Raw genomic sequence first — 15,343 nt, 5'->3', positions numbered from 1 at the left:
TTATGCTATAACATTTTTCATATTTTTCATGGGTTTTTTGCATGTTTTCCAGTAACACACTTAAAATGCTGAATATTCTGTACAGAAAATGAATATTAATGGCAGCAATTTACAGGATTCCCACTGAAACATGGCTGAACAGGATGGCTGCCACTACTTTCATGTGATGGACTACAAAGTTGTTCTCCACTCCTGAAACTGAGATACATAATGCCGAGTCTGCATAATAAAGGGAGGTTTTGTAGTGTATGAATTCAAAAACTGATATAAAAACCCCCTCTGTTGCTAGTTTGCTCAGTAAATAGGTCTGTGGAGTGGTATGGTGATTTTCCAGTTTCTGCGATTAAGAGAGTGAAATAATGCTGTGCATGTTTCTCATCTTATCTGCTTTGCCACAAATAGTTCTTTAACCTCTTTAATGACTGAGCCATTTCGCCTTGGGGTCGATAACTAAAGGCTCCACCCTAAAACGGGTGGATTAAATTGAAATCTCTGATTATTCACTCAGACCAAGACATATTCTTAGACACCACAACCGGTTATCCAACTAACTCAGTTGCTTTTGAAGGTATCATTGTAATGTTTATCCAGTTAAACTGAGGTTTGTAAATGTGAAAAGGGTTGATTACGATTGCAAACAGCATATTCCCTAAATATCAATTAAGGCACTGCCTGCGTGATATTATTATTGGGCGCTGAGCCCGCCTAAAACTTTGAACCTAGGATATTTTGGACTTGTCATTAAACTTGGAAAAGAAACAAAAAAAAAAAAAAGGAAAGAAAGAAAGCGAAGGAAAAGACGCTGCCTCCTTATCTGAACGGCGCGTGAGGGCAGGGGTGCGCCTGACGTCCTTCACTACAGCCGTTGCCATGGACAACCACTGCGTTGTCACCATGCGTTGCACTCCTGAAAATCACGTAGGTTGAACTTTTTATGTCGTTTCGTTGTGTAATTTATATAAACTGAGATATAATGTAAACTCTTGTCATGGTCACGGGTTTACAGTGAGTGACGCTGAAGTTAATGGACTCTAAAGGCTGCAGGAAGCTGTAAGCTAACCTTCATCTGAGACGAAAGAGACCGAGCGAAGGCGGTAAAGTATGTTAATAATTAATTTGTAATATTTATAGGCCTGTTACACATTTTGCGGAAATTGCCGTGCAAAACTGAAATCAAATTTTTGTACTCAAATTTGAGCCGGCTGCCTTTCATGAATAATTGGGACTAAATGCTGGCTGTTTCTGGGTACGAACCTGAGCCAGAAAGACCTACGGTACTCTGGCAAAGGCGGGGTGGGGGCGGCGGGCATTGTCCTGCTGAAACAGCCACATGGCAGGGCGATGGCACACGTACAGGTTGGACCACCTCTCTCCAGTTAGATTTCCTTCAAGAACAATTACATAAGTAATTAATCCCTTGTGTATCTTGACATTTGACAATGCAACTCAGTTGCTTACTTACTGTGCTTTTGTTTAATAAGGATATCTCTCAGTAATCTCTGATTTGTTTGCGGGGCTGTGATAATTCTGAAACCAACACCACAAACTGCAAGAAAAACATCAGTTATATCATCTCCCAATTCCAGCTGCACATACCACACTGATATCTGTGTCAGGGTGTACTGGTCAGGTGAATAGTTTTCTCAAAAATGATTTAGGTATTTAGTGAACTGAAAATATGTACATAACAGTAACAATTAAGGAGTCTATTTTTTGTTCATGTTCCATGTCATAATCAAAGGATCAAGCTTGTAAGAAAAAGTTTCATTCATTCATTCATTCATCTACTTCAGTGCGAACCAAAACATATTTTCTTTGGAAATTGTTACACTCGTATTAGTGTTTCAAATCTGCTTATTAAAGGTTATTGAGATCAAGGTATTGGTCAGCTTTTGTTTCTGTTACTTAAAATTAGTGTCATTAAGATGTAGTCAAGCATCTTGCTCTAGATTGTTTGCTTGGCATTTTTTTCAGGGAATAAATAAGTAAGAATATTTTTAGTTTTATACCTGTTTCATAAACATGTGTCAAAGGACAAATTCATGCTACACAATGATACACAAAGGACAGTGTTGGGCCATCTTTCCATGAACACATCAGGCCTGTATATTGATTCTCTGCTTTACCTCTGTGCTACTTGAAGGCTGAAAACCATTCTAACAAAGGATATTCTCTCATTTGGTTGTCTGATGAGGGTAGTGGAGAGCTCTATCTAAAACCTTCCATCTTGCTTTAGATCTGTGAATCATATTGTCCTCATCAAACCATTCAGCGAGCCTCTGTGCACTGTGGATGAGGCATTTTCATCAGGATAGAAATGTTACATCACAGGATAAACTTGATTACACAGAACAGTTTGGATTTGCAGCAACTCTTTCTTTCAAAGAGAAAAGTGGAGCCAGACCTTGATGTCAAACCCCCTTGCATAAGAAAACTGCCTGATCCACTCAGCATAGCGGTCAAGCAAGGGATTGGGCTAGGATTGTGATAAGCTGCTTCCTCACAATTACACATTTCCATGTAAAATGTATCATCATTTGTCTTGATGCATGCTCAATCATCCAGGTAAGAAAATCCCAAAAGGTTTTGGCGTAGCTTCATTTGCTGTTTTCTTTCAGTGTTTTCCAGGGAAACTATTCCAGCAAAGTCTGACCCAAAAGGCAACATGTCAGAGAAGAGTGTTTGTAACCCAACCTGTGATGACGAAAACATTTCAGAGAAAGAACAGAAAGAAGTCCTCGTCTTTGAGACTGAACTGTTGTCCAGCACCGATTCATATGAGGATATTAAAGTGCAAACAGATGACAGTGCCTACTACGTCACATGGACAGTTTACATAGCTCTAGCCGTTCCACAGGGTAAGATGGTCCACAGAACATATAAACAATTATTATTAGCTCTGTTTAGATGGTCAGAGTGAGACGGTTGAATTTGACAGGCTCTACATATCTGCTGTAATGTAATAGTGTTTTGATTCTAAATCTCATTCCTGCACATTTGGCCTCTTGCAGGGGAAGTCAGTGCTCCTGAAGATTCTGAGAAAGCAATGAAATCAAAGAATGTGTCGGTCCACAAAGCTCAGAGCTGCTATCATATTGAATACAAATTGTTGCCAGGTGATACTGAGACGGTTAAAGTGGACATACTAGTATTTGGGCCGGCAGCAAAAATATACAGAGAAGACGAGTGCAAGGTAAATAGGATCCTCTTTGTTTGTGTATGTGTGTGTGTGACATTAATGAACAATTCATGAACATCATAAGTGGATGGGAGTATCTCGTGGTGTAGAGTTACGGTAAATAGTTGACTGCTCAGGCTGCTGTTGAATACAACTTTGAGTTTGTCTAATGCAAAAATAAATGTGAACAGATTCTAAGAACGTGGCTTGAGGGAGATCAGATTTGGGTTGGCTGGGCCCAGAAGTTTAACATCGGACTCAACAGGGATGTGCTCATCAGTCTTCTACCTCATAAGATCAGGCTTCAGATTTGGAACACTAAGGATAAACTTTGCAGCCAAGCCCGCTACGAAAGAGTCAGAGCCTTCAAACTGTCACAGGAGCTGTCTGAGGATGAAACAGAGTGCGGTGAGCATCCATTTCCAATTTTCTTAAAAATGATCAAAATATTACACCTATTCAGCATAAAAAGAGTTTTCAGCTTTCTGTCTGAACCATGAAGTAATCGCCAGAAAATTATATCCATTCATTTTCTTCCGCTTATCCTTATTGGGGTCGCAGGGGGCTGGAGCCTACCTCAGCTATCATAGATCGAGAGGCAGGGTACAGCCTGGACAGATTTGCTGTCTCTAGCACAAAGAGGCTGGCAACCATTCACACCCATTGGCAATTTATAATCACAAAAACCCGTGTATCAAATATGACACACTTGCCTTTAGAGGGATAGAAATGCTTTAACCAGTTTGATTTACAAGGGCTTCAATTGACTCAAGAATCAAATGGCCAGAAATTACAGGGGACTACAGAGACGTCTGTTAAGTAAGGAAACACAGTCTCTGTGATTAGTCACCATCCAAAGCCCGGAAACCCGGCGTGAGCCAGGAAAAACCCTCCTATTGTGTTATGGAATTATGAACTTTATATTTTTACTCAGGTTGTATTGAGACGATGGTGAACAAGCTGAGGAGCCTGTGTGAAAATAAGACACACACATCTAAAAGACAAAGAAGCAATTTTTGTGTTGATCTCAGTCCAGATGTGGGACCAGAAACGGGTATGTGCATTACAACAATGAATATTTTATGTATATCAGTGTGTCATACTTTTATACTTCTTAATGAATACATTTTTTCAAACTTAAAACAGGTTTTGAAAAAACCACGAGTGATTATCATGACCTCGATGCCATCAGAGATAGTGGCACTGCATCATTTGAAATCAGCCCTGTTTGTTTGTTGGCAGGTGAGTCAATCTCATAATCACGGGCACAGCCTGGACCAGTGCTGGTCAGCTGAAAACAAAGCACTGTTCCTATTTTCTTATGTAAGCTTGTATTTTCTGACTGTCAGGTGAGAACTCACTGACTGAGAACATCCCAGTCTGTTCTTCTGGGGTTTTTGAGATCATCTTCAACATTTCTCTGGATGAACCACTGATGTCAGACCAACTGAAGGCTGAACTCAATCCACTTGTTATCACAATTTTGTCAGCCACTTCACTGCCTTCATCGTCAGTGCCTTTTCACATCCTACAGGTGGGATGTACACATCGTTTTAGTTTTGACACCTTTCTATGTGTTCAATTTATTTCTTACCCAGTCTGCCCTTTCTGGTAGTGGGCTGTGGTTTCAACTTTCAGCTCTGAGTCATTTTCTGGATGATTTCTTTTTCAGGAGAAATGTATGCCCGTTTATTGCCAGTATAAGTTCCATAATTTAAATGAACACAGGACAAACTATCACAAGCAGGACACCAACATCTACTTCAGAGATGTGAATGTAATCTTGACTGGTTTGATGAGTCGTAAAGAGCTATACGAGTTCCTATCCGGTCCACCTCTGGAGATAGAGGTTCATGATCGTGACCAAAAATCGGAAGCGCTGAAAACCCAGACACTTGGGACTGTGTCAGAGCATGACATCCAGTTCGGTGGATCGGTATTACAGCAGAAGTCTTCAGCCATTAATCCTCATGGTATTGCAAAACTAAACCTCTCTGAGCTACTGCTGGGGAAGAAAAGTCTAAAGGTGTGCTTGCCAGTTAAATGCAGCCCTTTGCTACTGGACAGGGAGCGAAGCCCACACAAGAGGAAGATGTCAGAGAAGCCAATGCCACAAGGCCATTATTACGCTGCCAATTCTCAACTCAAAGTCAAAGTCGAGATAACTTGCCCATTCAGTGTTCAGAATGACAGCTGTGATGAGGACTCCTGTAAGGGTCCGTTTGGCCGCATTGTCTACCTCTTTGGATACAGCAACTCCTCTGCGATGACCAAGCTGAGGTCGGAGATACTGCAAATCAATGCGGCAGCTTTCCATCTGGGCTCACGCTCAGTGGAAAACATAGAGACAGCCCTGTCAAATTACCAAATGAATTTTGAGCACAGTGAGACCAAGGATCTGGATTTTGTTTCAGGGTTTCATGTGATAGATAAGAAGACCCACATCTTTGTCCTTGAAGGGCTCAAACAAAAAACAGTGAAGAGACTCTGGGAAGCCATTCCTATGAAGTAAGCCAACCCGTGCTGTCTTGTCCCAACAGCCGGTGTTAACAATTTTCACCTGTGCTGCCTGCTGGATAAAGTGTTGAGATTCCATTGAGGGTGCTGTAGTTTGTGTGATGTTTTGCAGGCTACGTGGGAGTGAGGAGGAGCAGGTGACAGTGCTATATAATTCAAACCTGGTTTTCTTCAGACGCATCTATGACTCACTAGACATGAGCCTGAGTCCTATCCATCTGAGTCAGTCACTAGAGACCATCATGAAAAAGTCTCAGATCTACGTTAGAGGCACGATCCCCCAACCCTGCTTTCAGGCTTTGTCAAGGTAGCTGAATTAGACATATTTATTTTAAGTGAATAATGGTGGTGGGAGGATGAGCCAGAACAACCGTAGCATTCGATTTGACGTGTTTTTTGGAAACCACATTGCTACTTGGTGTGTGTAACTCCAAAGCTCAGTCCCTTTTTAAATATGATTTGGTCTTCACCAGCTTCTATTTATATCCAGCCCTTAAGTTAAAGTTAACTGCTGTTCTCTATTCATCAGGTAGTCCCCAACTGTTTTGTTCTACAATCTGGAGCCTACATTTAATAAAGTAAAGGGTTGCCAGTAAAGACAACTGCACCTGAAAATCAGAGTTAATGGGAGTAAACAGAAAAAGAGCAAAGAAAGGTGCAAGCTGTTAAACCAGAACAATGAGCTGACAGCTAGCAAAAATTTGCATGTCTTATTGAGAGGTTCACATTGACTGACTGCTTCCACCTTATACTGGATATTTGGCATTTTTTTGTTCTTTTGTTTTGTTTTACATTTTATGTATACAGTGACTGTGTGGTGTACTCAGTTTCAGAGTCAGATTCACTTCTTGCTAACCAAGTTGATCTGAAAAGACTCTCGTCTTTGGTTAGTTGGCTAGTAAAGGACCCTTGGATCAAAATGAATATGTCAAATATAAAACAAACAATTCGGTATAAAATGTATAAATTGTGTAATTTATCCTTTTTCTTAGGTTAAGCCAGCTTTGTCAAGTGAAGCAGCTTAAAGAGGTGGTGGAGTACAACCTGTTCCCCTCAGCTGACATGATTCTCAGCTTGAGCAGTGTATTTGGTTTATATGCTGAGAAGAGGGAGCAAAAGGTTCGGGCAAACACTGAAGGGAGCATTCCCACTCTGCCTATCAGGATGAAAAGACATGGGCCCATCAGCACACATAACACAGAGTACATCACATGGAAACAGAACAGGCCTCTCCAGCAGCTGAAAGACTTTGTTCAGGTTTGTGATATCCTATAGTACTATACACTTACTTGAAGCGTTTTATTAACAGATCCAGTCATGTGTATCATTATATTCCAGGAAAATATTAAAAAGGTGCAAGAGCAGAGAGAGCAGTTGCAGAAGCCAGAGGCTGCAGTGTTAAGGATAGACATGGCTGCAGGAAGAACAGCACACAACTACAGCATCCAGACCTTCAACTCAAATGAGCGAGCTAGGGAACTGCTCTGCAAAGAGATGGCCAAGGTGTGTGTAGCATGCTGTCTCTAACATATCAGAGTATAGTATAGTACCAAGAAAGTACCATTGTAAGGTGTTCTTACAATGCCATTGTAAGAAAGCCCTCTGTCTGTACAATCTCATGGATTTGACCAGCTTTTCCAGTCACATCACAAAGACATAAAATATTGTCATTAACATTGGGTTTTTCTCTTCTTCCACCACTGCTCTCTCGTTAAAAGAGTCATTTAAAAATAACTTATGAGGTGTGCTACACATGTGGCTGATTATTAGCCTTATACATAAAATGTGATTAGGCGGAATGGTGCTATCCACCTCGGCCGCTGTATTCCAGATGGCGGGGATCCAACCGGCACCTGCGCCTGTGTATTTTTAATGGAATAAATGTAATTACACACAAACCTAATCAATGTATATTTATGAGTACAACATTTTTTTTTCTATTAAATAACCTCAAGAATGACTTAGTGTATCTTTAAATGTATTTTTCAACCTTTTCTGACACACGGTGTCATTCTAGCTTGCAGAATAGTCTATACATAATGAACATAATGAAGCTAAGTAATTTTTCTGACTGCCTCAGGTGCCTGGGCGCAGGTTTACCTACAGTCAACGGTATAACAGTGCAACAGTGGACCCAGGAGACATTCCATGGAAAACCAATGCTAGATCTTCTTCTACATCTACATTTTGGAATATTAGCACGAGCAAGTCCAAAGTGCACCCTAACCACCCAGATGAAGCTCGTGTGGAAGAGCTGAGAAAGGTAAAGTTCATTTGCAAGTACTGTGCAACAGAAGAGAAATAGGTTTATTGGTATTACTATGAATACACATGGGACAAGGATGACCATGACCATGAGCCAGTATGTTTAGGTTAGGTATAGAATAGCATGTAATATGACATGACTAATAATATTAGCCCTTCTGTTGCTTCAGTTGTCGTGAGCACACAATTATTTATTATCCAATGGCAGTAAGAAAACATTTGTAAGTTCTTTGAAACATCTGCCTAATCTTCAAAGGTTATGTGATGATAGTGTTTTGTAGTTGATAATTCAGTGTGCTTCCAGCCGTGGAGGGAGAACATCCTACATGCCAACACACTGAAACCCACACTTTCACGCGACACATGGCCCTGGACTCAACACTCGGAGGACTTTGAGCTCTACAGGAAACCTCCCCGGTTCTTCAGCACCTCTCCCGTGACCATCTACCTGGCTGGTATGGACACAATTAAGGAACTTAATAGCTGAAGTGCAGGATCTTTAAGTGCCTTTTTATGCTTATTTACCCTCTGAAGAGTCCAAAGCACAACAAGGTTCCTCTGAATGTCTGAACTTTGCCTGCAGTCCCAGTATCATTAAATCTTTCTCCATCATTAAGACCATACACGAACAAACTTAATGTGTTGGCAGATGTAGTATTTAAAAATGACAGGAGAAAAAAATCTAGCATATTTGACCAATCACTGTAGATTCAGTGCATCATCAGAGTTCCTGAACTCTTGGAAAGCACAACCTCACTGTACACACTTTCGTGTGTGGCAAGTCTATGTGAATCTTTTTGTTTAGACTCTGGTTCCTCAAATGGAAATCCAGATTTACTAAAGTGTAAAACCAACGTTTAGGGTTGAACATTTATTGTCAGGATTTACTAAAGAGGCGCCGTGTCAAGTTTGTAAATGAAAAGCATGGACAGAGGTGTGTTTGTGGCTGGCCTCACTGTCTTTATTGCAGATGTGTCTTCAGAGAAGTGGCACTTAATGTACATTTCTTACTCTTTTCTGTAGTACTATATCTGTTACACAGTACTGTGCAAAAGTCTTGAGCTGCTTGAGAAGCAAAACATGTTCAAATATACATGGAAATACTTTATATGAGCCAAAAACAGACATTTCTCATCCACTTGGAAGTCAGTATTTTGTATGACCACCTTTATTCTTCAGCACAGCCTGAACTCTGTGAGGCAAAGTATTGTAGACAATATTAAGATGTATGTAAATTTTAGCAATTAAAAGGACAGATCTGAAGTGTGTAGATTAATGACTGAATCTTACTAAAAATGTAATATGCAGCCTCACGTGGCATATCAGACAAACAACATTCAAAAAAGTAAAAAGCTGCCCCAACCCTCTAAGACCATATACAGTTGCTGATATTTCAAATGAAAGAGTTTATCTTTATATGAAAACACAAATTGTCCTTTAGCTCGCACTGTTATGAAATGCTTTGCTGCAGGATGGTAGAAATGAATGAATGGTCATAATTGAAACGATGTGGTTACATCTGTGTTTTATTCGATGACTGCAGCATCATCTGGAACTTAGTGTTCGTACCTGAGGATTTTTATTGCATTCATCTTACTAGTATTGTGGAGTTCATCGAGAAACAGACAAAATCCATGATCTGCACTAAAGTAGTTACAGTTGCAAGAAAAAGCTCACAAACCCCTCAGCAATTGTGTAAATATACAATTTCCAAGTAGAGATAATTATACTTGTTCCTTTTTTCAAGTATAACTGGGATAGCTGTAGCAGCAGGTCATCTATTAATTGAGCGGTTGATGGTTCAATCCCTGGAAGTACTTCAGACCCCCAAGTTGCTCTTTGATGTGTCAGCTTTAGAGAGACAGGGCTTAAGCATTGAAAGAATGGGCGAATGAGACAGGTAGAGCACTATATAAGAACTAGTCCACTCATCATTCCTGTTATTTCTCAACACTTCTCTTTGATTAAGGTCACACCTTTAATTTGGACATTCCAAAACATTATCTTCATTTTTCTTTGACCGTTCTTGTGTATTAGTCTGGGATAGGGCTGTGCGATATGACCAAAATCTCATATCCCAATATAAGACATCTATCTTCCCGATAACAATATAAATCACAAAATGTAACATTTTCTGTAAATTCTGTGAATCTCGGGCAGCTCGACTTGCGTGAAGTGTTTCCAGCTGGGCGTCGTGTACTTGGAACAGTGTTTTAACTGATGCATGAAACGATACATTTTTAGACATAAGTAACGGCCGCAGTTTTCTTTGTGAGTATTTATTACACGGCGTGCTGCGGGGAAAAGCCTGTTCTAACGTTTGAGTCTAAGGTTTATTTTTTAGCACCTGGCGGCTCTTTTTTGCTTCTCATCCATAAACACGGCATACTCTTTCACGTAATTCAGTTTATTTTGAAAAGTCTCAACACGATCTTGAGCTTTATTGTGAAAGGCTTATGTGGAAAATAAACAAGCGGACACGGGATGGTTTTACCGTCGTTGTTGCTAACGACAATGCATAAAAACAGTCGCTTATCCGTCCGTAGTGTGGTTATATAAAATATAAAAGAGAGAACTTTAAGAAATTAATTTAGCCACTACAGTGACCATCAAAACCATGAAAAAATATTGCCGTAAACAGTTTATTTTGCGACACCACGAAACAAACGATAGTGTAAAATAAAACGATAGACGTTTTTATATCGTCATCCGATATATATCGTTATATCGAACATCCCTAGTCTGGGACATTCTATTCAGACTCCCTTGGTCCAGAGAAATATCACCCTGACTTTAACTAGTTAGAATAGAATAGAATAGAAAGTGAAATTTCAGTGTTACACAGCTCTTATAGCAAGGGGAATATAAAATATAAAAGGAAGACACAAAGTGGTCCTATATACATAAGCAACTGAAGTTCGTATACACAGGTAACAATGTACAGAAATATGTATAGAAAAATTGTACAGGGATATGTACAGTATAAAATGTACAGTGAACAAACAGCTGGTGAGTAAGATGACCAAAGGATGTTAAACTGTGTTATAGAGTTTGACAGCTTCTGGTAAGAATGACCTGCGGTAGCGCTCCTTCCTACACTGTGGGTGTAAAAGTCTACTGCTGAACGAGCTGCTCGGTGCTTGTACAGTCTCACATGATGGATGTTAGCTTAGACAACATCCTCTCCTCCCCAACCTGCTCGATGGACTTCTGCGGACAGTCCAGGACAGAGCTGGCCCTCTTGACCAGTTTGTTGAGTTTCCCCCTGTCCCTCTCTGCCAATCCACTCCTCCAGCAGACCACAGCATAAAAGATAGCAGATGCCACCCCAGTGTCGTAAAATGCCCTTAGAGCAGGGCTCTAGACTAACTTTTTGCCATGGGCGTACCGGTACGCCTAACTTTAAAAAGTTAGGCGTACCGGCACAAAAGTTAGGCGCACACAAATTTTATAATAATTTATATAATATAATGTGTTTTTCTGGATACACTGTGCTTTTTCAGCATTCAAAGATTGATGCCACCGTGTCAGAGCACTGGCTATGAATTTCAGAAGGATCTGGCCTTAACAGAAAAGTTAGCAATAGTTCTTTTCCTATTACAGCTACATCCACTTCTGTCGTGCCTAGGCTGCTCACTAGGGCTGGGTATCATCACTGATTTCTATAATCCATTCGATTCTGGTTTTCAAAGTCCCGATTCGATTCAATTTAGCCTCAGACAGTCAGAAATATTATAATTCTGATCATTTATCAGTACTGACTTCATCAGAATTGTGAACATCACAGCAGATGCCTTTGTGTGAAAGTAACTGAGAATAAAACACAGGAAAACATGAAGGAGATTTTCCTGGTCTGGCTTTTTATAGCAGATAACCTTAAAAATATTCTACAATGTTCTGCATATAAAGTTTAAATTTCTTCAGTATTGAACAACAGAAAAAACAGGCTTTCTTGTCCGAGGTCATTTAAGTGAAAAAAAGAAAAGAAAAAGACAGCAGCCGACAGCGCTGTAAACAGCGGTAGACTGGTGGGTAATAAGCGAATGAATAATACAGAAAACAGATTGGAGACGAGAAACTGTTCTTGAAGTACAGAGAGAGAGAGAGAGAGAGAGAGCTAGCTGTGCATGGAGTGTGATTTTAATAGTCGTGGAAGCAAAACAGCAAAATTCATGACGACATTGATCAAATGTGAAGCGCAGTTTGCTGCTTCTTTTGCTGCTGGCTCGGTGAATTTTGGTTGGAGAGAGACAAAACCTGCAGCTCAGAATCAGCGCAAAAAGACGTAAACACAGCGCGGACCGCACGCATCAGAATCGCTGAGCTCCAACAGCGTGACCGTCTACGGGCCATCGGGTGAGAAAGCCGAGAAAGACAAAGTTGATTCTGATGCGTCGGGTCTGTGTTTACGTCTTTGTGTGGAGTCCGTGTACCTGCTCTCATCTGCTGTTCGGTTGTTGTTGAAATGGTTTTGTGAGCTTTAATCTGAGAATCTGGTGTTTCTGGCAAAACACAGTTATATTTAAAAGTCGATTCAGGATTTAATGAATTGATATCGCTTTATTCAAGCTACTCACCTCCCACTTCCACCTGCACTTTCAACTGGACCACGGCCAATCAGAGAGGTCCCGCCCCTGACTATCTCTGATTGGTTTAGTCCACGATAGGGGCAAAATGTGTGTCTGTTGTTGACCATAGGGAAGGTTGCAGATTTTTTTTTTTTTTTTTGCTACCCGAACAGTTGGTCGCACAGGTGCAACCAAATATTTGCACCCATGGCAAAAAGTTAGTCTAGAGCCCTGCTATCACATTCTTACTCAACTGAACAGAACAGAACTTTAGATTCAACATCTTGCCCAAGAATATTTGGCAGACTGGAGTAGCAAAGAGTTGAACCACCATCTCTCTGATTAGCAGATGACTTGTTCTAACTCCTGAGCTACAGCCTCCCCACAACACATCAGTTTGTTGTGCATGGGGCCGCAGAGCAGTCAGGGTGCTCACGCTGAATCTTGTAACAATGGGCATGTGAGGATCAGAACTGGACCACGGAGCAATGGAAGCAGGTGTCCTGGTGTGATTAATTGTGTTTTCTTTCATATCACGCGGATGGCTGGGTGCATGTGCATTGGTTACTTGGGTAACACCTGGCACAAGGATGCATGATAGGAAGAAAGCAAGTCAATGGAGGCAGTGTGATGCTTTGGACAATGTTCTGCTGGGAAACCTTGGGTCCTCCTTCACCCATGTGGATGCTACTTTAACATGTGTCGCCTACTTAAGCATTGCTGCAGACCATAATCCACCCTGCCACAAAGAAAAATGATTCAGGAATAGTTTTTGAGGCTCAAACAATGAGTTTGAGCTCTTGACTTAACCTTCCCCAGATCCTTTGTGAACATCTTGGCTCAGATACCACAGCACACCTTCAGGTGTGTAATGGATTTGATGATGGGTCAGCAAAAGGGGGGGACCAACACAATACTAGGCAGGTGCTCATAATGTTGTGCCTTACTGGTATCTGACCGAGAGTAGTTTATCTATTTTATTTGTGTAAGAGGGTCCTTTTTGACCTTTCAGAAAGGTGAAAAATCCCACAATTCTTTAGTTCACAAGTGATGCAGACACTAACTCAGTATACAAGCATGTCATGAAACCACAAGGTTTCATTTAAAGCTGTACTGCTGACGTAGAGCTACATTGATTTTCCTGATTCTGATCAAAACAAAGCACCCAAGAATTAGTTTAAGGAAAAAAGTATGTAGTAAGTGACCTATTTACATGAACATAATAATGATTAAATATTAAAATTTTTTATATTAGTTGGAAATTAGACACAGTGGTTCCAGTGGATGATGTATCCCGGCATGCCAGCAGGTTGTCAGACAGAAATAAACAAACGCCAAATGAAAGCAGTTAACAAAAACCACAACACAGCACTCCAATAAGGTTTTAAACATTCACAACAGAGGGCAACATCTTTAATGCATTTTCAAGAGACAGTTTTCCTTTCAGATGTAACTCCACCATGGAACTATTTTCCTGTGGCACAAAGGCAGATCTGTGATCTGTCCAACTAACAAAAAACATATTTCTTAGATTTCAGCACTATGACATGAGTTATGATCTCGAGTGAGTTACATGTTTGGTAACATTTAATGAGACATACGGTGTGCTTACATTTCATGTATGTGTTTTGTTCAGGGACACTGTGAATTAGATATGTAAGTGCAGATCAGGGATAGCTCCCCTACTTCAAATACATATGTCCAAAAATGCCTTAATATTAAGTGAGACAGAGAAACACATTGTCAGAAGACCATATGAAGTTTAGTTGAATTCACAAAAGTGCATGTAATAATGTCACAGTTTGGGCTCTTGTTGTAATTCTGATGGGGTTGAAATGTTGTCTTTTTCAGTCTGTCAAGTCTTCAGTGGAGCTGTGATGCACTTTTACTTTTCTCCACTCACGAACTGTTTGTCTGCAACTTTATTGCAGTTTGTCTGCAACTTCATGAGAAGACTAGGCTCAGCTTCATTTTTAAAAGCAGACAAAACTGGACAAAAACATGGGAGCATACATCATGTGACAGTTACAGCCTATAGTCTCAAAGCCAACATCTAGCAAAGCACAGAATATCTAAGAGTGGATTTTCCTATGTCTGTGTACGCTGCAAGCTTTTTCACTGTACTAAAGGCCAGTATTGATCCATTTTGATTGAAGCTCCAGATGGCAGATATTTAAGCCAGTAGAAGTCTTTGCTGCTGAGTAACACACTCCCAGACTGAGCTGGAGAATAAATTTGGTCGGGCAGAAGCTTAATTGATCTCAGCAGTGTACAGAGTTACTCGTTAATGTGTGCCATGTTATATTTTTCCAACTCTGTTGTAAGCTAAAACCACACCACGCCTGTTAAGTTTATCAGCTGTATGAAGTTTACAGGATGAACTCTTTGGAGTTGTTGATCCACAGAGTTAAGCGTGTGCGCTGTTGATCCTCAGGAGATCGTCTACAGCAGGAGCAGCTCCAAGCAGCCAGAGCTCAGTACAGCCGGTGGAAGAAGCAGCTGCTTCCTGACGGCAGCAACGTTAACTCAGCAGACAACAGCCCCGTCCAACAATTCAAGTGTCACATGAAAGGAAACCTGGAGAGAACTCAGGATATACTGAAAGATCTGCCAAAGAAATATTCACTGAGGAAACCAGGCATGATACTTAAGGTACAGCATTTCCACTCATTCCAAGTGGCACTCAGAATTCAGTACAAAAGAGTACAGCTCAACAACATGAAAAGCCTTCAGAATAACCATGCAGACAACTAAAACTGATCATTAAGGGAAAGTTAAGGTCAGAACTCTTGTATGTGACTGGATTAGCTTACGG

General features: G+C 40.6%; 1 protein-coding gene across 1 annotated transcript; it reads left to right on the top strand.

Moving 5' to 3' along the window:
- The first annotated feature begins 869 nt into the window (after positions 1-869).
- Positions 870-15,336, top strand: cfap92 (cilia and flagella associated protein 92 (putative)). The gene is made up of 15 exons (XM_080890805.1): positions 870-918; positions 1,007-1,094; positions 2,619-2,858; positions 3,012-3,193; positions 3,370-3,586; positions 4,113-4,232; positions 4,325-4,420; positions 4,528-4,712; positions 4,851-5,686; positions 5,808-6,002; positions 6,688-6,952; positions 7,034-7,198; positions 7,776-7,958; positions 8,265-8,415; positions 14,963-15,336. The coding sequence occupies exons 3-15, from the start codon at positions 2,666-2,668 to the stop codon at positions 15,280-15,282; spliced, it is 3,108 nt and encodes a 1,035-aa protein (XP_080746931.1). The 5' UTR covers positions 870-918; positions 1,007-1,094; positions 2,619-2,665; the 3' UTR covers positions 15,283-15,336.
- The last annotated feature ends 7 nt before the right edge of the window (positions 15,337-15,343 follow it).

The sequence above is a fragment of the Rhamphochromis sp. 'chilingali' genome, assembly GCF_963969265.1.
Source record: "Rhamphochromis sp. 'chilingali' genome assembly, chromosome: 9".
Taxonomy (NCBI): domain Eukaryota; kingdom Metazoa; phylum Chordata; class Actinopteri; order Cichliformes; family Cichlidae; genus Rhamphochromis; species Rhamphochromis sp. 'chilingali'.
Note: the sequence above shows the minus strand (reverse complement) of the source record. Positions and strands in the feature narration are given on the sequence as shown.